Here is a 26,002-nt window from a genome sequence, read left to right on the forward strand (position 1 = left end):
GCGGTAGCAGCGGCTGCCATGATATATTGTGCATAGTGCGACCTACCCCTAAGATAGTAAACCCGCAATCGCTTTGTTCAAAAATGGTTCAAATGGCTCTAAGCACTATGGGACTTAACATCAGAGATCACCAGTCCCCTAGACTTAGAACTACTTAAACCTAACTAACCTAAGGACATCACACACATCCATGCCCGAGGCAGGATTCTAACTTGCGACCGCAGCAGCAGCGCCTAGAAGCACCTAGAACCGCCCGGCCACAGCGGCCGGCAATCGCTTTGAGATTACCGACCAGCGTTCTGTCTCCGGATCTTTAGAATATATTGTTCACGACTAAATTAGTGAATACTCCGACATGTTGCTCAGAAAAATAGCACAGCCATATTTCTCAGATAGTGCGCTGAAGCAGTTTGAGTGCTATTGAAATACCGGCAGCAAAGTGTTGTCTGTGGGAATGAAAAACCGTCCTGGAAACGTGTTCTCTCAAGAATGCCACAAGGGTCAGTCTTAGGCGTATTTTTGTTTTCATTATATGAAGAGGACTTTCATCAGTTTGATGTTCCTGTGAATATCATTTCATGGCGACGACCTCCAGCTGTGTCTGTCAGTCCTGCAGTTGGCTATGAATGATGATCTGTCTTCCAGTGGCAATATGGGCAAAAGCTGGGGCTTAAACTAAATGCAAAAAAAGTCGCAAGTATGCATAGTATCACACCAGAAATTAACATCAGTTGCCGCTCATTGAACCTAAGGGCATCCCAATATCATATCAGAAAGCTTTGAAGAACTTTGATGAAACTGTAGATGAGCATTTAAATTGGGCGAAGGATACTATTGCCATGTGCCGGAAGACTTTCAATCGCCTCTATGCCCCCACAAAGTTTCGGAGCATATTTCCACAGTACATGAAATGCAAACCTCCACTATTGTGATATAATTCGCGGTTCACGAGCAGTGAAAACACAAGATGGTTTGGCTAACCATGAATCCTAGTATGCTTTACATCAGCAACATCCGTCGATATGACCATGTCAGCGCATCATAAGGCCATTGAAGGTGGCTGCGGCCAGACAAGTTACGGGGCTATCACATGCCACGTCTGCTTTACCGACTCCTCAGTACGAAAGCACCCCAGTACCTCGCTTCAGAGATTAATCTTTCGTACCATCATAATATAAATACAACGTCTCCTCTGTCTAGTTGTGTACACTCAAAAAACGAGAAAAATTGTGAACTCTACCGCTGTCACTGTCCATCTCTACAATAAGTTCTCCCGCCCTGCTGCTTTTAAGAAAAGGCTGAAGTACTTCCTTCTGTTACCCTGCTATGCCGCTTCCGCAAAAATGATGTTTATGGCCTACTTTCCCTCTTCCTAATAGCCAAGCCAATTCTCCTGTCTTCTTCCAGTCATGCTTCTTTCTCATTTCCTTTGTCTATAAATCACGCGACCTTCTTTTGTCTTATAGTCTTTAAATCTGTGTTATCACATTCGTCTTTGCCCCCTCTTCCATACCTTTATCTATGCCCATTCCCGCTAGCAACCTTAACTGAAAACCTACCTTACTGTAATTTCTAATTAGTTTTTTATTCATCGAGTATAAATATAAACGGTGTGTGTGTTTTTTGATGAGTTCCACTGCAACTTTTATATACCTAAATTTAGAATAACATGCTTAGTGTAATACACTGAAGTCACGGGATAGCAATATTCACACATACAGCTAGCGATAGTACTGCGTACACAAGATATAAAACGGCAGTGCATTGACTCACGTGATTCATGGGGAAAGGTTTCCGATGTGGTTATGGTCGCCCCGCGGGAAATAACAGACTTTGAACGCGGAATGGGAGTTGGAGCTAGACGCATGGGACTTTCCATTCCGGAAATCGTTGGGGAATTCAATATTGCGTGATCCACAGTGTCAAGAGCGTGCCGAGAATACTAAATCTCTGGCAATACCTCCTACCACGGCCAACGCAGGAGACGACGACAATAACTTAATGACCGAGAGCAGCGGCGTTGTCTAGTGTTGTCAGGGCTAACAGAGAAGCAACACTGAATGAAATAACCGCAGAAACCAATGAGGGACGCACGACGAACGTTTCCTTGAGGACAGTGCGGTGAAATTTGGCGTTAAGGGGCTATAGCAGCAGACGATCGACGCGAGTGCCTTTGCTAACAGCCGGCCGGTGTGGCCATGCGGTTCTAGGCGCTTCAGTCTGGAACCGCGTGACCGCTACGTTCGCAGGTTCGAATCCTGCCTCGGGCATGGATGTGTGTGATGTCCTTAGGTTAGTTAGGTTTAAGTAGTTCTAAGTTCTAGGGGACTGATGACCACAGATGTTAAGTCCCATAGTGCTCAGAGCCATTTGAACCTTTGCTAACAGCACGAATCACCTGCCACGCTTCTCCTGAGCTCGTGACCATATCGAGTGGACCCTAGATGATTGGAAAACCGTGACCTGGTCAGATGAGCAGCGATTTCAGTTTGTAATAGCTGATGGTAGCGTTCGAGTGTGGCGCAGACCCCACGTGGCCGCGGACACAAGTTGTCAACAAGACACTGTGCAGCTGATGGTGCCTCAAATGTTCAAATGTGTGTGAATTTCTGAGGGACCAACCTGCTGAGGTCATCGGTCCCTAGACTTACACACTACTTAAACTAACTTACGCTAAGAACAACACGCACACCATGCCCGATGGAGAACTCGAACCTCCGACGGGAGGGGCCGCGCAATTCGTGACATGACGCCTCAAACCGCGCGGCCACTCCGCGCGGCTGGTGGTGCCTCAGTAACGGTGTGGTCAGTGTTTACACGGAACGGTCGTCGTCTCCTTGTCCAACAGAATCGGTCATTGACTAGAAATGACCATGTTCGGTTACTTGGAGACCTTGTGCAACCATTCATGGTTGGAATTTTTATGGATGACAGTGCGCCATGTCACCGGGCCGCAATTGTTCGCGACTGGTTCGAAGAACGTCCTGGACAATTCGGGTGAATGATTTGGCCACACAGATCGATCGATATGCATCCTATCGAACATTTATGAGACATAATCGAGAGGTCAGTTTGTGCACAAAATCATAAACCGGCAACACTTTCGTACTTATGGACGGCTGTAGAGACAGCATGGCTCAGTGTTTCTGCAGGGGACTTCCAACAAATTGTGATACCATGCCTCGTCGAGTTTCTGCACATGATTAAATCCCAAACCACTCTACTGTGCCCTTTGTAGGGAGGTCGTAGGACGCTATTAAAGGCGATCTGTCCACTGGAAGCGAATGGCCAAGCTCTGTGCTGGAGTCTGGTGTGGTGTGTGTTTCTTCCGCAACAACAGACACAGGAAAGTACACTTCATAGACTCCCCTACGACCGCCCTTTATCGTACAGCATCACACTGTTACATCATACAGAAGAGCGCGTTTTGGGAGAGTTATACATCGTCAGCACTCAATGAGCACATAGACCGGCTTTTCCTTTTTCATTCAAGATTGAACAGATTGCTAAGAGGTCCGTGCAACTGAGCACAGATTCTGAACGTACATTGTGTCGTATGAATAAAACGGGGAATGTACTTTATTCCTGGAAAATCGGAGGACATGCTCAGGTTCGCATTATTAAAGCAAGTCAGAGAATATACATCACCTGAGAAAGTTCTCTTTAGCATACTTCCATCTGAGTAAGTTCTGTTGCAATTAAGCTTTACCGTTGTTTTAGCAAAAATGAAAGAATTTATGTTCCTCTGAACACAAAAACAGATATACTTAGCAGGAAGAAATAATAAAGAAGTTTATACGGATTAAACAATAGAAACATCATTTCGCTGGCGAACCTCCTTTCTTAAAATCATGGAAGAATAGGAAGGAGAGAAGGCGCGGGGAAACTTTTCAGACGAAGTGAAAATGACAACATTTTTGTGCTGTGTAGCAGACCCACGTTTTCAGACTAGTGTAGGAGAAGACTTAGTTTATACACCAGACAGCTGTGTCACTGACGTTTTCGAATATTCTGCATCATGTTTTCTTACAGCATGAATCTCATATTTTATTATGTTAGAAACAGGCGGACTAGAAGAAGTAATAACTGGTTTATTACAAACCTAGCGATCTGATTTCTCGTAACGAAACCGTGTAACTACTTGATACGTTAGCCGACAGCTATGCATCATATTTAACCAAATTATCTCGTGTTAGAAAACTCTAACAGGGTTCCGATTGAGAGTAGATGAAAAACGTCGTTCTTAACATTTCGTTCGCAGAATGTCTTCACCTAACTTCAGTAACAAAACAGTTCTCCACTTGTTGAAAATTCAGTAATATCGCCAGATAATGTGTTTTTGTGAACTGTCCGTATAGCGTCTTAATAATTTGTTGCCGAACGTAAAACTAAGATTGATATATAGTGCAACTCTTCCAGAACGAATTAATGCCAGCTCCATATTTGCACACTGAATATCCTATACACGGTTTCCATTTTCAAGCACTGTTTTCAGGAATTTGAATCCCAACTTCTGCGTGGCATGTCACTCTCTCTTTCTTATAATTTGACTCACACATACCAAAAGGCCGATTTCTGTATAGAGTGCACACAGGTGCTCCTCCACAGCTGAGGGTCAGCGCGACTGGCAGGCATGCAGAGAACTGGTTTCACTTCCTGGTGCTGCCAGGGGTCTTTCCTTGCTGGGATGACTGGACGTTAACTGACAAGGGAACATCCCCATCGCACCCCCCTCAGATTTAGTTATAAGTTGGCACAATGGATAGGCCTTGAAAAACTGAACACAGATCAATCGAGAAAACAGGAAGAAGTTGTGTGAAACTATGAAAAAATAAGTAAAAAATATACAAACTGGGTCGTCCATGCGTAAGATAGGCAATATTAAGGGCAATGTGAGGCGAGGAGCGCTGTGGTCCCATGGTTAGCGTGAACAGCTGCGGAACGAGAGGTCCTTGGTTCAAGTCTGCCCTCCACTGAAAGTTTTGTGAAAGTTTTGCTTTCTTTATTTTCGCAAAGTTATGATCTGTCCGTTCGTTCATTGATGTCTCTGTTCACTGTAATAAGTTCAGTGTCTGTGTTTTGCGACCGCACCACAAAACCGTGTGATTAGTTGACGAAAGGACATGTCTCTCCAATGGGAACCGAAAACATTTGATCGCAAGGTCATAGGTCAACCGATTCCTCCACAGGAAAACACGTCTGATATTTTGTATACGACACTGGTGACAGCATGTGCGTCACATGACAGGAATATGTTGTCAACCCACCTAACTAGTACACTGGCGAATGGGTGAAAAGTTTCTTCTACCTTGCCTGATTTAGGTTTTCTTGTGGATGTAATAATCACTCCAAAAAAAGTGATGAAAACATAAGTGTTTTTCACATAAACTGAAAATAAAAAGTTAAAATTATCGGTCGAGGGAAGATTTGAACCAAGGACCTCTCGTTCCGCAGCTGTTTACGCTAACCACGGGACCACAGCGCTCCTCGCCTCACATTGCCCTTAATATTGCCTATCTTACGCATGGACGACCCAGTTTGTATATTTTGCTTATTTTTTCATAGTTCCACACAACTTCTTCCTGTTTTCTCGATCGATCTGTGTTCAGTTTTTCAAGGCCTATCCACTGTGCCAACTTATAACTAAATCTGAGGGGGGTGCGATGGGGATGTTCCCTTGTGAGGATGTCTGCAAAGCCGGTAGAGGTGTGCTGCCCTCAGGTCTCTCCATACTGCTTTCAAATGACGCCATTGTCTGAGGGTGACACGGCGTTCGGTAGGCCCGTCTGAGGGCAGAACGGTGGAGCTGGAACATATGCTGTACATACTACATGTATCTGCAAAATTCTTAAATGATCTTTCTACAGATTTGAATCACTTCAAAAATGCATTACGACAGGACGAGAAATTGTAACGTTCTTATCATTCTTATGGCGCGGCATCGTTGACAAAGCGATGCAGTGACACATTTAACAGCTTTGGATGGCGGTAAATAACCATTACTAGGTTCCTCGTAACCTCCCTTAAAAAACTCAAAAGCACCTGCGAGTATTCTGCTGTTTACAGTTCAGTATACGTCTTTAACTAGGGTAACTGAACGATTTACGGACGGTTAACTTTCGAGTTTCTGACCTCGAAAGGTTCTAAGCTGTTCCTTCTCTTCGTTTGCAACGAAGTTTTAACATGTAAACGATGCTTCAAACAGTATTAGTAGATTACAGGAAGTAACGCTCTCAAAAGGCGGATGCAGTTTTTCTGAAACGGAAGTATCTGAATTAATACGATTTCTAGGTCTATATCAATTCCCGACCTGCAGCACTGCCTCATACTGCTCTCATTTCTTTGGTAATATCGTATTTTCATAAATAACTTAGCAGCAAAAAAATCTGTTGTTTCATAAAACGTGTCCTTGCAATCCTTTTAGTAGCACAAGGCTTGAGTTGCTAGCATAACAACACGGTTCGCTGTCATTCGTCCATATTTATGTAACCATAATAGCATACCGACCCCTAGCAAACAATCTCATAAAAGCACCCCAAAGTGCTTATACAGTATAATGGAACGCCAGAGAAGATGAGTTTCCGGTTTATATCTCTCTCTGCCTGTGTGTGTCTCATATCGTCTGCGTTTCACCACTCCTTCTGCATGAGAAATTACCTCATTTTTACCCACTTACCTGTCAATTGCAGTGTGTGTGTGTGTGTGTGTGTGTGTGTGTGTGTGTGTGAGAGAGAGAGAGAGAGAGAGAGAGAGAGAGAGAGAGAGAGGGAGAGATGTAAAGGTACGTGTGTTCCTTAGTCATAAGCTCCTTCGTTCACCCTGTATTGTATGTTTGTAGCACCACATTGTGCTCTTAAGTGACAAGTTCTTCAGTTTGTACTGACCCGTTGCGCGATATAAGGTAACGTCGAAATTCACTTACGCATAGAATTACTTCTTACTATTTTTTTGAAAATCATTTTCAATTAATTTACGCCAAAAATCGGCAGAGCTTTTGCTACTAAAGTAGAGCTGAATAATGTTAGAGAAGAAACTTATCAAATATGCAGCTGAAGCAATTTTCTTTGCAGAAGGTGTAAAGGTACTGTTAGTCAATTAATTTATGCCAAAAATCGGCAGAGCTTTTGCTACTAAAGTAGAGCTGAATAATTTTAGAGAAGAAACTTATCAAATATGCAGCTGAAGCAATTTTCTTTGCAGAAGGTGTAAAGTTACTGTTAGTCAATTAATTTATGCCAAAAGTCGGCAGAGCTTTTGCTACTAAAGTAGAGCTGCTTCATTTTAGAGAAGAAACTTATGAAATATGCAGCTGAAGCCATTTTCTTTGCAGAAGGTGTAAAGGTACTGTTAGCTGCCTCTGTTGTGATGTCCGCAAGTGCGATAAGCCGCCGTACTTTTTCAAGTGATGTAATCGACAATTCAACGATTCACTAGAAAACATAATTCTTTTAAGTGACCCAGTAGACGATTATTGAAATATGTGCAATTGAGCAAGTACACGACATAGAGTCTTAGACAAAAAAAATCACCATGGAGGTATAATCCGAATGGGATGAAATCGGTAGACGTCATATACATGTACAAACAAGTAAAAGATTATAATTTCAGAAAATTTGAATGACTTATTCAAGAGAAACAGCTTCACAAATTCACACAGTCAGGAATATCTTAGTCCACTTCTGGCCCTTACGCAGACAGTTATTCGGCTTGCTATTGATTGACAGAGTTGTTGGATGCACTCCTGAGGAATATCGTACCAAACTGTGTCCAACTGGCGCGTCAGATAATCAAAATCCCGATCTAGTCGGATGGCCCTGCCCATAATTCTCCAAACGTTATCAACTGGACAGAGATCTGGCCTCTTGTAGGCCAAGGTAGGGTTTGGAAAACACGAAGGCAAGCAGTAGAAACTCTCATCGCATGTGGACGGACATTATCTTGCTGGTCCATCTTGCCATGACGACGCGTAGAACACTGTCGACGTACCGGTGTCCTGTAAGGGTGCCGCGAACGACAACCAAAGGGAAACAAAATGGCACCCCAGACCACCACTCCTGTTAGTCGGGCCGTATGGCGGGCAACAGTGAGATTCGTATGCCTCCGCTGTCCGATGCGTCTGCAGACACGTCTTACGCCTGGAATTTCAATGCCTAAACTGTTTTCATTTCTGAAGCCCGCTTCGAAATGAGCCCCTATGACCAGGTACACGATATCTATCGATTTCCGTACCATTTAGATAATTCTTTGGTCGTTGTTTTGTTTTGTCTTAGAGTGTATATTGATATCCTTCATAAATAAAAAAGTAAATAAATAAATGATTATTAATCAGGAAATAAAGGAGACGGGTCTCGTATAAGCTTCAAAAGCTGAGGTTGTTGAGAGTATCAAAGTGAGCATTTCGCAACGATTGACTGAAACAGTGGAAAGAAGCTTTGAGGAATGAAGTAGTGAAGGTATCAATGGTTTACATGAGTAAAAAGACTTGACCTAGTAGAAATCTTTAGATATCACATGAAATATTGAGTCTGAGTTGCAGATAGGCACAACAAGAAGACGGCTACACGTTCAGCTTTCAGCCAAAGCCTTCTTTTCGTTGCGTGTGTCTGTAACTCAACTTGTCGTCTTTACGATGGGTGGGAGTCTGTCCTTTTCCTTATACAGTTGACATTTCAACCTGGAGTTTTCACTGTTTAAATACTGAATTTAATTGACGAAGTGATAAAATATAAAAATGCAGTAGATGTAGAATCCGAAGAGGAATACGAACGTCTAGAAAATGTGACTGACAGAAAGTGCAAAAATGGTTAAGCAGGAATGGCTAGAGAACAAATGTAAAGATATAGAATGATGTGTAATTAGGGGAAAGATAAATTCCGTCTGCAAGAAAATTGAAGATGCCTTTGGAGAAAAGAGAAACAGCTGCATGAACATCAAGAGGTACCAAATAATGAATGGAAAGCTGAAAAGAGGAAGGAGTGTATAATGATACTCCGAGAAGAATTTGACAGTGATCTGAAAGACCTAAGCCGAATCAAGCCCCCTCGAATTGACGACATTTCCTGAGAACTGCTAGTATCCTTGGGAGAGCCAGCCATGACAAAACTATGCCACCTGGTGCGCAAGATACACTTGGTGAATCAGCTGCCCCTAGCGATATCGTTTTATCCAACGCCACATGAGAGAACAACGTTGTTGGCCTGTTGACTGTGAAAGCGTGAAGCATATTGTCAAAATATCACAGAATAAAGGGGTAAAGTACACGAAGACATCTTAGACCTATTGTACAAATTTTGTTTACAAAACGATTTTAGCACATTAACAAGGCGAGTCATAAATTAACCTTTTCATTGGGTTACATACCTGAAAGTTGTTTCTTACATGCTACCCGTTTTGAAATTTCCTGTTAATTTCGTTGTTTACGATGGTGAAACACACTGTATAAGTCAATGTTTCTGAACCATTTATAATTTAATATTAAATACTATAAACGGAATAAACCTACGACGACAACCAAACCTTTATGACTATACCGCTAATTTCACAAAGAAAGATTTGAGACACTTGGATAGGTATGGCATAAGTAAGGTATGTCTTGGTCCAAAATGATTGTGTAACTCATTGTCAATCCTCACTTGTGTTTTTTACCGTATGATTTCGTTTGCTAACAGTCGCCCAAAGCCCTAAGAGTGAACTCACATCGAGTTTATGGCTGTCGTCTGTCTGCATACCATTACTGATACAGTCGTAGTGCGGGTTAATATAAAACGTTAAGGACAGCTCAATGACCCTAAATGAGACAGAGGAAATGCCTGCAGACTTAAAGAAGAATGCAATAATTCCAGTTCAAAGGAAAGCAGGTGCTTACCGAATTACCGAACTATTAGTCTAATAAATTATGGTTGCAGAATACTGACACGAATTATTTACGGAATGATGGAAAAACCGTTAGAAGCCAACCTCGGGGAAGATCGTTCTAGGTTGCGGAAAAATGTAAGTACACGGGAAGCTATACTGACCCGTTAAAGAAAGGCAAAACTACTTTTATAGCTTTTGGAGAAAAGTTTTGACTGTGCTGACTGTAATGCACCATTTGAAATTCTGATGGTAGCTGAGTTATAGTACAAGAAGCAAAATGTTACTTTCAACTTGGAAAGAAACCAGACAGCAGTTATATGAATCGATGGACATGAAATGGATACAACGGTTAAGACAGGCATGAGAAATGTTTATAGCTGTTGCCCTATGTTTTTCACTCTGTACATCGGGCAGCAAAGGAAGCCGAAGAGACGAGAGAATTGAAGTTCAGGGAGAAGAAAGAAAAACTTTGAAATTTACCGATGTGGGTGAAATTCTGTAACAGACAGCAAAATATTTGGAAGTGCAGCTGAAGAGAATGGGCGGTGTCTTAAAATGAGACTATAAGATGAACATCAACGAAAGCAAAACAAATGTCATGGAATGTGTTTGAATTAATTCAAACGACGCTGAGGCAATTAGGTTGAGAAATGAGACACTAAAAGCAGTAGATTGGTTTTGCTACATGCGCAGTAAAATAACTGATCATTGCGGAAGCAGAGACGGTATAAAATGTAGACTAGCAATGGCAAGAAAAGCGTTTCTGAAGAAGAGACTTGTTATGATTTTCTCTGTTAGGAAAGCTTTTCCTAAAGCATTTGTTTGCAGCGTAGACTTTTATGGAAGTGAAACGTGGACTATGATAAGCAGTACAGCAAGAACAGAACAGAAGCCTTTGAATTTGGTGCCACTGAATAATGGTGAATATTATATGGGTAGATCTGTTGGAGAGGCACTCAGTATAATTGGGGAGAAAAGGAATTTGAGGCATAACTTGACTAAAAGAAGGGATCAGTTGATGGGACAAATTCTGAGATGTCAAGGAATCATCAGTTTAGTATTGGCAGGGTGTGTGTGTGTGCCAGGGAGAGGGGGGGGGGGCAAATAAAAATTGTAGAGGTTAACCAAGAGACGAGTACAGCAAGCAGGTTCAAAACGATGTGAGTTATAGTAGTTATTCGGAGAAGAAGATTCTTGCACAGAATAACGCCGTCAGATATGCATGAAACCAGTCTTCGGACTAAAGACCGCAACAAAAAATTAATAATCTTTTTTTATTTCATAACTATCCTCAAAAGATCAAATATAGTGCCCTACGTCGGAATTTGGAGGTTGTCCGATGTCAACACAGAACTAAAAAACTAAACTCCGTCCGAAGAGGCCTCGGAAGGCCCAAGGGTAATAACCGACCGCCGTGTCGCACTCAGCAGACCGGAGGGTCACCCATCCAAGTGGTGGCCAAGCCCAACAGCGCGTAGCTTCGGTGATCCGGGAAATGGTGTTACTACAGCGACGAGGCCGTTGCCAATCTCAACATAGACTGCAAATAATTATTCTAGAGAGGAAGTATTAGCATAGATGGTAATGAATAATTTTTATTGTATTGTTCTAAACATCCTCCAAGCGTAGATTTACTCGGACTATTTTTTTCTTGATGGCAGTTCTCATAAACTGTGATGTGCTTTAGTCTGAACAGAGAAATAGTCAATCACAAGCGACGGCAGTATGAGTGCGGTACAGTTCAGTTTCGGACTCTCTCGTTGGGGTGCAGCTGGGGTCGGGCCGGGGAATGGTGGAACAGGTGTAAGGGGCAGGAATTGATGGAGGATGCGCACCAGGTGGGAATTTTCTTGATGACACTCACGAGAGTGTAATAGTGTAGACCTATTCGGAAACGCACTAACATATAGATAATGTTAGCCCCACGATAATAACTAAAATAATTACAAGTATAGATATATACGTAGTAAACTGACGATCTATCGGCGTATGCTCGAGACATATGGAGTTTTTTAAAAGTTAACTGGCTTGTAAGTGTGACTTGTCGATGTACTTCAGTAGATTCATGCTACATGTCAATTTCGTCTGTCATTTGTCTATATCCCCAAGTATGACTGAATGATGGAAGCGCAACAGTTGCAATGCATTACTGTTAACAACGTCGAAGTTTACATCAAGATTATCAATCCTTTAACGTAATACCCAGCGTAAATTAATGCCGAGCAGCCATTGGGGAGTAATTATTTCTTTCCCCACTGTAAGTTTCCTTCGAGTAACTAAGCTTACGTAACCTTTGATTCCCTGATCTGTTTCAGGTGACAATAGCCACGGACCTGGGCAAACTGGTGACCAGAATACAGCAGGAGCGCTCAGAAGTGGCCTTCTACATCTTCACCAACGGCAGCACACTCAGGTGAGCATGCTTGTATTGTTGGGAAACGAGTAGAGTCTCCGAAACGGAACTTCTCTTTGACTCTAAGCATACGTTCTGCCATACAGTGAGTGGGCAACTTCCATGCAGGCCGTGGCCTGCGGGTGAGATAGATGTTTCGTAAATCATAGCCAGCTCACTACCTCGCTCAGAAACGAGGCTGACTTTCAGATTACGCCATTACTATGTGTGTGTTCCTGATATCTAAGACACAGCAAAATTTGCGATATACAGCGTAAACGGACCACTATCGGCCTGTGGTCATAATACGACACCTAATTATCGTCGAGCCCTTGGAATTAATTTTATTACTTCAGTTTAAAAACGGAACGCCAGTCGAATCTTCGATAGCGTCAACGAAGTAACGGTACTGTAGGCATACCGTGCTAGAATTTTCTGTAATAGATATGACTCGAGAAATCAAAAAGGAACTAAAATTCAGTGTCTTCGGCTACAGTTACTGATATGCTCAGATAATGATCGTTCTTGTTATCGGTAGATTAGCAGAACACCCGTGGTCTAGGGGGAGCAGAAGGCATTTAGCGTGCCAACAAGACTCGGATGCACGGCGCGCTGAGCAGCGCTCCGGACGTGTTTGTTTATTCGCTGCGCGAGGTACTGCGTTTCATTGTTGTGACTTGGAGCTCTCACTACATATGGCATTCTCTTACCGCCAGGCGACGATGAAACTCACGTTCGACGATTCCCTCCAGCGTCCGAAGGCTTAGGCTTATGAAATCGAACGATTTTTGAGAGGCGACATGTATGTCGATCCCGAGCTGATAGGCATACAAAAAAAAAAAATGTTCAAATGTGTGTAAAATCTTATCGGACTTAACTGCTAAGATCATCAGTCATTAAGCTTTTACACTACTTAACCCAAATTATCCTGAGGACAACCACATACACCCATGCCCGAGGGAGGACTCGAACCTCCGCCGCGACCAGCCGCACAGTCCATAACTGCAGCGCCTGAGACCGCTCGGTTAATCCCGCGCGGCGATAGGCATACATCTGTCTATCACTACCAGTACAATCTGTCTATCTCAAGATGAAGAACGAAGAGGCATGTGACAATCTATTCCGACGTTCCACCAACGGCTAACGCTTTCGCCATGCAGACGGTGACGCCAGCACGGTCACCATAGACAGCGCGGGAATGGCAGTTCGTACGGTGCGCATATTCTAAATGCCGTTCGAAATCCCGTCCGCTCTCGTCACTGGCGCATTACATCCACATGGCATGGTCCTAAGCTACATGGAGAAGAAGTGGAACACCTTTGAAACCTATCACCTTCTTAATGGAGTCCGACAGGTACGCATCGAACTCCGCAAACACGTGCCGTCGTACGTGCTCATCGGCGCTTGCCGAGCCATCGTTACTTACGACGGTCAATGGTGGACGTGTGCCGGTTGTGGACAGGAAGGCCACGTCCGATCAAACTGGCTCCAGCGCCGTCCTGTCCAGGTGCCATGTGCGAACCAGTACAGTCAGCTGTGCCGACTGCGTTATCGCTTACGTACGTGGAAGCGGTGCGGCCGGTATGCACAAATGTCGCGCCCATGCGACCGCGAGCTCAGCCGCCGACGATGCCGTGACGACGGCGCCGCACGACCAGACGACCTTGAAGGACACAACGCCCGCCACCACACCACCGTCGTCGCACCACAGCCGTCTATTCCGGACGCCGGCCCATGCCGGAGGTACTGACCCCAGTCGCTCGACGGGGGTGGACACAACGGCCGCCGAAGCGTCATAAGAAACGCCGCCTCTCAACGAACGGGAGATGACCAACGGGGCGGGACAGGGACCTAGCTGCCGACGCCGACTGACGCGTCGTTGACAACGGACTCTACCAGTACCGCTCCCAAGAAAGCATCCGACACCACGGTCAGAACGGTGGCGTCACCCACCCCAGACGTTCTCATGACTGAAGCCACTCAGGACAAAGATTAGATGATGTAGCCCATCGCCCGCGACGACGCGCCGTCACCGAGCCTTTACCCGCCCGGTGACTGGGCTGCTGAAATGAGGTCAGAAGACGGAACAGATGCCCTTTGGGAGATCCTAACACCCGCAGAAGGGCAGCGTTAAAAGTGCCTGCCACAAGGATGGTAGCCAAGGGGCCCCATAACATAGACAGATCGCCATTTGCATCTACATACTCCGCATTAAGATGTCCCAATCCAACCATGTGAGTACTGTCAACGTTAACGGCATACACTTTGACATCAGATCATCAGAACAAGCCGGTAACGATCTGTTCTGGGAATAATGCTGTAGATCGTCAGCTCCATTGCAAGTCACCGAGCAAGGCTGGTATTCTCCACCTCCGCTGCTAGTCGTTGGAATGGTCCAAGTATCGTCTCGGAGCCCAGACGATAGGCATCGTTTTTCCCAACATACGCCAGTGACTGCCGGAATAGCTTCTGCAGCACGCTGATAAGGACCCACAGCATAGGAACTGAGTGCTGCTGCTGTTCCTTCCTATCCCTTGCTGTCATTTTCCTAAGGAGTACCCTTGTTTGCTGTACGTTTCAACTGTCGACGTTTAACAATGCCGTACCCCCTTGTACTCAGTTACTGTGAACAGTACAGTGACAGGGTTGTTCTTATCAGAATCGACAGCAAACCAACACCGACAACGATAGTTCAGATATACACGCCGACGTCGCAAGCTGAAGATGAAGACATAGGGAAGGTGTAGGACGATATTGAAAGGGTAATACAGTATGTACAGGGGGATGAAAATCTAATTGAGTTCTGTTACAAAGTTCAGGTAGTAATAGCGAATACTCTGTTCAATAATGACAAGAGGAGGACGTACACTTGGAAAAGGCTGTGTGATAAGATTTCAGTTACATTACATCATGGTCATACAGGGATTCCGAAATCAGATACTGGATTGTAAGACGTACCCAGGAGCGGACACAGACGCAGATCACAATGCAGTAGGGATGAAGAGTAGGCTGAAGTTTAAGAAATTAGTCACGAAGAATCAATACGCAAAGAAGTGGGTTACGGAAGTACTAAGGAATGACGAGATACGGCTGAAGTTCTCTAAGGCTATAGATACAGCAGTAAGGAATAGCTCAGTAGCCAGTACAGCTGAAGAGGAATGGACATCTCTAGAAATGGCCATCACAGAAGTTCGGAAGGGAACATGCGTACAAAGAAGGTAACTGCGAAGAAACCATGGGTAACAGAAGAAATACTTCAACTGATCGATGAAAGGAGGCAGTACAAAAATGTTCCCGGAAACTCGGGAATAGAGAAATAGAAGTCGGTGGCCGAGGAATTAAATAGGAAGTGTAGGGATGCTAAGATGAAATGGCTGCAGGAAAAGTGTGAAGACATCGAAAAAGAAATGACTGTCGAAAGGATAGACTCAGCATACAGGAAAGTCAAAACAAGCTTCGGTGATATTAAAAGCAATGGTGATAACATTAAGAGTGCAACGGCAATCCCACTGTTATTAAATGCAGAGGAAAGAGCGAATAGGTGGAAAGAATACATTGAAAGCCTCTATGAGGGAGAAGATTTGTCTGACGTGATAGAAGAAGAAACAGGAGTCGATTTAGAAGAGATAGGGGATCCAATACTATAATCAGAATTTAAAAGAGCTTTGGAGGACTTAAGGTCAGATAAGACAGAAGGAATAGATAATATTCCATTAGAATTTCTAAAATCGTTGGGGGAAGTGGCAACAAAACGTTTATTCACGTTGGTGTATAGAATGTATGAGTCTGGGGACATACCATCTGACTTTCGGTATAACACCATCCACACAGTTCAGAAGAAGGCAAGAGCTGACAAGTGCGAGAATTACCTCACGATCAGCTTAACAGCTCAGGCATCCAAGCTGCTTACAAGAATAATGTACAGAAGGATAGAAAAGAAATTTGAGGATGCGCTAGATGACGATCAGTTTGGCTTTAGGACAGGTAAAGGCACGAGAGAGGCAATTCTGACGTTGCGGTTAATAACGGAAGCAAGACTACAAAAAATCAAGACACGTTTGTCGACCTGGAAAGAGCGTTCCACAGTGTACAGTGGTGCAAGATGTTCGAAATTCTGAGAAAAGTATGGGTAAGTGATATACAATATGTACAACAGCCAAGAGCGAATAATAAGAGTCGAAAACCAAGAACGATGTGCTCGGATTAAAAAGACAAGGATGTAGCCTTTCACCCCTACTCTTCAATCTGTACATCGAGGAAGCAATGATGGAAATAAAAGAAAGGTTCAGGAGTGGAATTAAAATTCAAGGTGAAAGGATATCAATGATACGATTCGCTGATGACATTGCTATCCTGAGTGAAGTGAAGAAGAATTACATGATCTGCTGAACGGAATGAGCAGTCTAATGAATACAGAGTGTGGACTGAGGGTAGATAGAAGAAAGACGAAGGTAATGAGAAGTAGTAGAAATGAGAACAGCGAGAAACTTAACATCAGGATTGATGGTCACGAAGTAGATGAAGTTAAGGAAGTCTGCTACCTAGATAGTAAAATAACCAATGACGGACGGAGCAAGGAGGACATAAAAAGCATACCAGCAATGGCAAAAGGAACTTTTCTGGCCAAGAGAAGTCTACTAATATAAAATATCGGTCTTAATATGAAGAAGAAATTTCTGAGAATGCACGTCTGGAGTACAGCATGTAGTGAAACATGGACTGTGGGAAGACCGGGCCAGAAGAGAATCGAAGCATTTGAGATATGGTGCTACAGACGAATGTTGAAAGTTAGGTGGACTGATATGGTAAGGAATTCGCTGGTTTTGCGCAGAATACGAGAAGAAAGGAATATTTGGAAAACACTGATAAGGAAAAGGGACAGGATGGTGGGACATCTGTTAAGACATGAGGAAATGACTTCCATGGTACTGGAGGTAGATGTAGAGGGCAAAAACTGTAGAGGAATACAGAGACTGGAATATGTCCAGCAAGTAATTGAAGACGTAGGTTGCCAGTGCTACTCTGAGATAAAGAGGTTAGCACAAGAGAAGAATTCGTAGCGGGCCGCATCAAAGCAGTCAGAAGACTGATGAAAAAAAAAAAAACTTGCTTTCGCTTCCCATTGACACAGGACACAGCAGGTTTCCCAGCCGACAGGTGAAGTGAGTCTCACTGGTTCACAACTTTTTGGTTAGGTCGGTAGGCGTAACATCTTGAATTCTCATTGTCTCCTCTGAACAGAATGCCTAACCTACCATTGGCCGCCATTCACAGCCAAGTGGATGAGTAATAAGGACCTACATTTCCTGTTTAAAAGACAGTATCCACAGGAGAGGACAACACATGAAGTATCTTTGGTATCTCTCGTACAAAACTCTCAGTAGCCCTTCCAACCCACCCATTTGCAAGAACTTCCACATGCTTTTGACAGCAGTCAGGGCGATTTCCAGCTACTTACAAATTGCAAGCAGCTCACTCCTTGTCTGGAAACCGCAAACACGATGGGGCTGCATTATTCGTGGCGTAATATTTTACAGATAAGTAAACAAATAACTTATGCCTGATGCAATATTTTACAGAATAGTAAACAAAGAGCGTTATGCTAAGCTTGCTGATTCTCTTCTAAGTCATGAGAGTGATATCTACAAGTTTTACCAGTAGCCTTGAGGAATTAAAGCGATTTACCGTAAAAAGCAAGGCAACATGAAACTTAAAACAAGGTTTACTGTTTGCCTGAAAAGTTTTCATGTTATGGTCACTAAGAAAATTAGTATCGTTAATATAAAATACATGCAGAGTCTATACACTCCTATTAGTTAATCTAAAATACATGCAGAGAATATATACTCCTCTTAAAGAGATAATTAATAATTAATGTAAATCAAAAGACCTATTTGTTACGAAACAGATTATTCAAAACATAACCGACACACGAAAATTTTAGCAAGCGCCCTAAATGTCTCAAAAATATACCTTTTTCACGTAAATACACAATCAAATTAGAGAATTGTGGCCAAAGTTCCTGAAACGCACAGGTTAAGTTTACACTTAATACTATATTAGTATATCACATTTCTTAAAAGCACAGGTTTTGCTCACAACTGTTGATTTACTACAACACACTATATCACCACAGGAGCAAGAGTTTTGATAAAATTAACACGGAAAACACGTTAAAATTTTACATCAAGTTTTTGTACCAAAGTTTTCGAAAAGGTTTTGTGTGGCGCACGTGATTTTACTCGTAGACGAATGAAATACTGGGAGTCGACTTATATGTTTACATACACTCCTGGAAATGGAAAAAAGAACACATTGACACCGGTGTGTCAGACCCACCATACTTGCTCCGGACACTGCGAGAGGGCTGTACAAGCAATGATCACACGCACGGCACAGCGGACACACCAGGAACCGCGGTGTTGGCCGTCGAATGGCGCTAGTTGCGCAGCATTTGTGCACCGCCGCCGTCAGTGTCAGCCAGTTTGCCGTGGCATACGGAGCCCCATCGCAGTCTTGAACACTGGTAGCATGCCGCGACAGCGTGGACGTGAACCGTATGTGCAGTTGACAGACTTTGAGCGAGGGCGTATAGTGGGCATGCGGGAGGCCGGGTGGACGTACCGCCGAATTGCTCAACACGTGGGGCGTGAGGTCTCCACAGTACATCGATGTTGTCGCCAGTGGTCGGCGGAAGGTGCACGTGCCCGTCGACCTGGGACCGGACCGCAGCGACGCACGGATGCACGCCAAGACCGTAGGATCCTACGCAGTGCCGTAGGGGACCGCACCGCCACTTCCCAGCAAATTAGGGACACTGTTGCTCCTGGGGTATCGGCGAGGACCATTCGCAACCGTCTCCATGAAGCTGGGCTACGGTCCCGCACACCGGTAGGCCGTCTTCCGCTCACGCCCCAACATCGTGCAGCCCGCCTCCAGTGGTGTCGCGACAGGCGTGAATGGAGGGACGAATGGAGACGTGTCGTCTTCAGCGATGAGAGTCGCTTCTGCCTTGGTGCCAATGATGGTCGTATGCGTGTTTGGCGCCGTGCAGGTGAGCGCCACAATCAGGACTGCATACGACCGATGCACACAGGGCCAACACCCGGGATCATGGTGTGGGGAGCGATCTCCTACACTGGCCGTACACCACTGGTGATCGTCGAGGGGACACTGAATAGTGCACGGTACATCCAAACCGTCATCGAACCCATCGTTCTACCATTCCTAGACCGGCAAGGGAACTTGCTGTTCCAACAGGACAATGCAATCCCGTGCGACCCAACGTGCTCTAGAAGGTGTAAGTCAACTACCCTGGCCAGCAAGATCTCCGGATCTGTTCCCCATTGAGCATGTTTGGGACTGGATGAAGCGTCGTCTCACGCGGTCTGCACGTCCAGCACGAACGCTGGTCCAACTGAGGCGCCAGGTGGAAATGGCATGGCAAGCCGTTCCACAGGACTACATCCAGCATCTCTACGATCGTCTCCATGGGAGAATAGCAGCCTGCATTGCTGCGGAAGGTGGATATACACTGTACTAGTGCCGACATTGTGCATGCTCTGTTGCCTGTGTCTATGTGCCTGTGGTTCTGTCAGTGTGATCATGTGATGTATCTGACCCCAGGAATGTGTCAATAAAGTTTCCCCTTCCTGGGACAATGAATTCACGGTGTTCTTATTTCAATTTCCAGGAGTGTATAATAAACGAGGAAACCCCGTTTATGGTAGCATGCTAAAGATGAACACTTCCGCCTTAATTGATTTACGGAAAGGAGGGAAAAACCACATCTAGATTGCAGATCAGGATCTGAAAGCCATATCTGCCGAAAGCGGTCTCGGTAGTTTAACCATTGTCCCACATAGCTTGATCAGGCTTGGGAAGAGTGCAAAAGAACACGTTCTGGGAGAGAGAACTTGTAGACGTGGCAGTTGAGGTTATTGAGAACAAACATATTGACGCAAACATGACAATGGTCGCCAGATAAAACCCCAGTCCGATATAAAAATGTGTAGAAGTGTTTGTCACATTTCGGGCACTAAACGATTGAACTTTCATTACATTCTGAACTGATGTCCATTCTCCTGGTTTTTCACCTGTATGACAACACTTGTTATAGAGGTGGAGCATTCTGAATTCTAGAAATATCCCACCACATATTATCGTTTCTTAGTTAATTGCATCTAATCCAAGTGCTTTTCTGTTTTTTTTTCTTCGAATCCGTGTTTTAATTCCATCAGGTCTATTAGATCTGTTCCTTCCTCTACTTTCTCTTCCGTGGGCACTTCTACGTCCGTCTTATACCACAATTACTTGTGGTGATGTATCCAGTCTTCTGAAGGCCTGATAGTTATATATCTGCAGTATGTTTGTCAGCTCTTTTTAGTTGTCTGATCAGTTTATAGGCTGTTTACTGTCTGCCATGCGTATCCTGTTCAATACTGCTTGTAAATGCCTCCCACGAAGATTTATGTGCCTGTCTTACTATTTTAGTTTCTTTCTGATTTCATTATTTTTCCTCTAGCTTCCTCGGTCTGTTTGTGTAAGAACGCTATATGTGCTTTATTTTTCTGTTATACGGCTTCTTGAAGCTCTTCGTTGCAAATCTTATGTCCCGTTTTGCGATTTGTTAAGGGTTTTTCAGCCAGTACTTCTTTAGCGACCTATATTTTACTATTTTTTTATGTTTGTCCATTCTTCAGTTAGATCTCCGCATGAAGGCGTTTGTTGGAGTAGCTTAATTAGTCTCCACTGACATAGGTTCCTTAAACTCTCTCCTTGGAGCAGATGCACCTTAAGAATAATTTTGTTTGGGTTTCTTTGATTTTTCCTCTTGTTCTGTTTCTTCCATCTTTCCCAAAGCTGGATCTTTAATTTAACAAGAAATGGTCTGTACTCACGTTTCTCCCTCTGTACACTTGTAGTCTATATCTAACACCTTTGAAGCTAGATTACTGTTTACTATGATGTAATCAATAAGAGATCTGCGACCTCGTGACGACCATGTATATTTCCACTGAGGAAAACAAAATCGTAATATCAAAAAATAATTAATGCTGAGTAAAGAAATTTCCGGAATACGCTTGTCTAGGCAACATATTTAAGTGATTAACATTGCAAGATCACAGGTTAATGTAAGCGGGAGATTACATTGCAAATGTGAAAGGCTGGTACATTAATAACCGATGCAACCGCCAGAATGTTGATTGCAAGCATGCAAACATGCCTCCATTGTGTTGTGCAAGTGCCGGATGTCAGTTTGTAGGCTGGAGTTCCATGTCCGTGACTCTTGGTCGGTCAATACGGGGACGGTTAATGCTTCTTGCAGAGGACGCTGGAGTTGTCGTCCAATGATGTCCCGTACATACTCGACTGAAGACAGATCCGGTGACCGAGCAGCCCAATGCAGCATTTCGACACTCTGTAGAGCACGTTGGGTTGCAAAAGCACTATGGGTGCGAGCGTTATACTGTTGGTAAACGCCCCTAGAATGCTGTTCATGAATAGCAGCATAATAGGTTCAATCACCAGACTGACGTACAATAACGCAGTCAGAGTGCATGGTATAACCACGAGAGTGCTCCTGCTGTCATACGAATCGCACCCCAGACTATAACTCCAGGTGTGGGGTCTACTGCGGCTAGCACGCAGAGTGGGTGCAGGTTCCCAACTGACCTTAATCTAAACAACGCACAGCCGTCACAGGCACCGAGGTAGAACCAGCTTTCGTCAGAAAACACAACAGACCTTCACCCTGCCCCCAATGAGCCTTCACTTGACACCAGTGAAATCGCAAATGGTGATGGTCTGGGGTCAGTGGAATGGACGCTACAAAAAATCTGGCGGGGAACTGTCCTTGACGGAACCGATTTGTAATAGTTCGTTCTGTCGCTGAGGTGCCAACTGCTGTTCTAATTGCTGCTGCAGATTCAGTACGATGCTGCGGACTCATATGCCCAACACGATGGTCTTCCCTCTCGGTAGAGCCATATAGCCGTACGAAGCCCAGTCTTCTGGCAACCGTACACTCTCGCTACCACCGCAGCCTGAAAGCGTGTGCAGAGAATACTTTCTTGCCAAGTCTTTCTGCAGTATCTCAGAAAGAATATCCAGTTTCTCGTAGCCCTATTAGACGAACTTGTTAAAACTCAGTGATGTGTCGGTAATGGTATCGTTGTCGCCTTAAAGGCATTCTTGACTAAGTCCAATCTAAAAGGTAAGTAACGCTCACGACCGTTACAGCGTTTATTTACAGGAAACCTGATTTGCATCCTCGTAGTGGCACTAGTAGCGTGACTGTTATGCGACTAGTGCGAAATTTTAAATGACGTCATCTTTCAGATGTGGAAATACGCCTACCAACTTTTGTTTATGTTGCACAACTTGTTCTATGTGTTGGGATACTTTTTTCCGTTAGTGTATATATATATCTTTCGTATTGCCGGCCGCGGTGGTCTAGCGGTTCTGGCGCTGCAGTCCGGAACCGCGGGACTGCTACGGTCGCAGGTTCGAATCCTGCCTCGGGCATGGGTGTTTGTGATGTCCTTAGGTTAGTTAGGTTTAAGTAGTTCTCAGTTCTAGGGGACTTATGACCTAAGATGTTGAGTCCCATAGTGCTCAGAGCCATATCTTTCGTATTAAAAATGTATTTGTCACTTCCATTTCATTAAAGGCGACAGACTCTCAATTTAATTCCATTTTCCTTAATTGTATATTCACCATTGTTGCCGATCAAATGTTGGATGGGTTCTTTACCTATTCTTAGATTTAACTCTTCCTCCAAGATGATAAGGTCTATTTTATACAGGTGTTTAAGTAAGTCTTCATAGTAAAGATCGGTTTCTTCCTTCTTCCCTTCCTCTGGCGCATGGGTTTCTATAATTGCAAGATGGCCTCTATCAAATTCCAGTCTTACTGTGATGACACTTTCGTTCAGTAGTGATTATTGCCGTATTTTATCCCCCCGTTTTCTGTCTGTCAATACAGCCACTCCATTACATGCTCTTTCCTCAGACAGAGTATAACATAATGTGTAATGGAGCATAACATAATGTGAAGTATAACTCAATGAAATCATTTAGGTATTGGCACTTCTCAGCTTCTTTTTGGTTTCTGTAATGATTGCTATATTGACATTTTAATCTTTGACTATATTGTTAGGTTCAGCCTCATGCGTCCCTAGACCCTTTACATGCTTTGTGGCACATCGAATATGTTTGTTATTATGCAGTTCTCAGCCTTTTCTTCGCAAGGCCTTTCGTCCACGATTTACGGTTTTTACGCGAGGTTTATTTTAAAGCTTGCGGCAATGAAGACTTTTACGTCGGTAGATTATCAGCCTTATCTCATAAACCCCAACTTGGAAGAACAGGTTTTTTGTTAAGGGTTTGCTCCCCTAGGAAGGGTGGCTTCAAAACGCCCAAGGAGGCCTCCCCCCCCCCCCCCCCTGAAAGGTAGGGTTACAGAATGAAAATGAAAGGCAGCCTCAGGCCTCGCAACGCAATACTGTCGGAAAAAAACACAAGACTTGGCCAAGAAAGACCGATAGAAAAGAAAACATAAAAAGTCTAACACAAGTAAGTGGAAGCAATGTCAGACTTGGCTAGGGGCACATGGGGTCGCCGCACCCATACTCCCAGGAAGGGAACCCCAGGAGGGACTACCCTTTGCCTGGTGCCTTACCTACTGCCCCACCTGGTGGCATGGGTGGCCCTACCAAGAGCATGGAGCGTAGATCCCGCCAGCATAGCTCACTGTGTGCGGTACCAGAAAGATGGAGCGATGGAGAGGTGCTTATTTTACAGCTGGAAAAAGGGGAAAGAAGTAACAAGTAATTACAGAGGAATCAGTCTTCTGAATGTTTCTTATAAAATCTACAGGAAAGCAATTAATGAAAGGCTTCCAAACGATTCTGATTGAATGTTATCAGAACAGCAACCAAGTTTCCGAAAAGGAAGCTCTTTTGCAGACAATGATTTCACTTTGAAAAAAATTGTACAAAAAGGCGAGAATTCAATTTTGAGAAACGCCTAGCATTTATCGATTTTGAGAAGGCATTTGGCTACATCCACAGAATAAATCTGTCATCAATAATTGGGAAAAGAGTTCCCCCAGACAACTGATAAGTGTGTGCCAAGTTTCATACAAAAACACCAAAATAAGAATAGAGCTGACGCTGGAAGTAGAGATAAGCCAGGGGGTAAGGCAAGGCTGTAGTATGCCACTTAGACTATTCAACATCCACAGCGACGACCTGGTTAGGGAAAGGATGAAGGTATAGGAACTGCGCCTGGCAAACTTCTAAACAAGAAGCTTTTCGCCGACGACCAGGTAACCTTACAGGACAACCAAGACATTCTACAAATTGCGGTACACAAATTAAACAATATAAGCCTAAAATATAATCTAAAGATATCAACAATAAAAAAATAACCTTTTCAGGAAAATATCCCTTAAGGACTAAGAAAATCTTTATCAATATAATAATGGAACAGGTGTCCCATATCCAGTATCTAGGATGTGATATAGCTTTTTAAGTAGATAAATATATAAATAAGGAACATCATACCTGTCAACATCTATGTGGTACAATAAGAATACTAAAGGGTAAAACAAGAATAGAAACCCAAATGAATTTTTGTAAAGTCATTGCACTGCCCACAGTACTACACACATCAAAAAAAGCTTTGCATCACCTCGTTTCCGAGAGTTCCGAAACTTTGCGGAAAATTGGAAAATAGGTCAACATAAACATCATTTCCTCCCTTTTTATTGGTAATGAAAATATCACATTTCATGTTGTACCACCATACACCGAGACCTCCAGAGATGGTGGTCCAGATTACTGTACACACCAGTACTTCTAATACCTAGTAGCACGTCCTCTTGCATTGACGCATGCCGGTAATCGTCGTGGCATACTATCCAGAAGTTCATCAAGGCACTGTTGGTCCAGATTGTCCCACTCCTCAACGGTGACTCGGCGTAGATCCCTCAGGGTGGTCGGTGGGTCACGTAAATCAATCCCAGGCATGTTCGATAGGGTTCATGTCTGGAGAACATGCTGGCCACTCTATTCGAGCGACATCGTTATCCTGCAGGAAGTCATTCACAAAATGTGCTCGATGGGGGCGTGAATTGTCGTCCATGAAGACGAGTACTTCCCCAAAATTTTGCCGATATGGTTGCACTATCGGTCAGAGGAACCTCCACCTTGCTGCACTCGCTGGACAGTGTGTCTAAGGCGTTCAGCCTGACCGGGTTGCCTCCAAACACGTCTCCGACGATTGGCAGATTGAAGGAAGATGCGACACTCATCGGAGAAGAGAACGTAATGCCAGTTCTAAGCGGTCCATTCGGCATGTTGTTGGGCCCATCTGTACCGCACTGCATGGTGTCGTGGTTACAAAGATGGACCTCGCAATGGACGTCGGGAATGAAGTTGCGCATCATGCAGCCTATTGCACGACGTCCTGTGGCTGCACAAAAAGTATTATTCAACATGGTGGCATTGCTGTCAGGGTTCCTCGGAGCCATAATCCGTAGGTAGCAGTCATCCACTATAGTAGTAGCCCTTGGGGGCCCCGAGTAAGGCATGTCATCGACAGTTACTGTCTCTTTGTATCTTCTCCATGTCCGAACAACATCTCTTTGTTCACTCTGAGATGCCTGGACACTTCCCTTGCTGAAAGCCCTTCCTGGCACAAAGTGACAATGCGCACGCGATCGAACCGCAGTTTTGACTGTCTAGGCATG

General features: G+C 44.1%; 1 protein-coding gene across 2 annotated transcripts in view; it reads left to right on the forward strand.

Annotated features, from left to right (window-relative positions):
* Positions 1-26,002, forward strand: part of LOC126174770 (receptor-type guanylate cyclase gcy-19) — a 492,286-nt gene that overhangs the window by 95,094 nt on the left and 371,190 nt on the right. For both annotated transcript variants that reach the window (XM_049921109.1, XM_049921111.1), the window contains exon 2: positions 12,171-12,268. In XM_049921109.1, the coding sequence (XP_049777066.1) occupies positions 12,171-12,268 (98 nt within the window). The remainder of the gene's footprint in view (positions 1-12,170; positions 12,269-26,002) is intronic.

The sequence above is a fragment of the Schistocerca cancellata genome, chromosome 3, assembly GCF_023864275.1.
Source record: "Schistocerca cancellata isolate TAMUIC-IGC-003103 chromosome 3, iqSchCanc2.1, whole genome shotgun sequence".
Classification (NCBI taxonomy): Eukaryota; Metazoa; Arthropoda; class Insecta; order Orthoptera; family Acrididae; genus Schistocerca; species Schistocerca cancellata.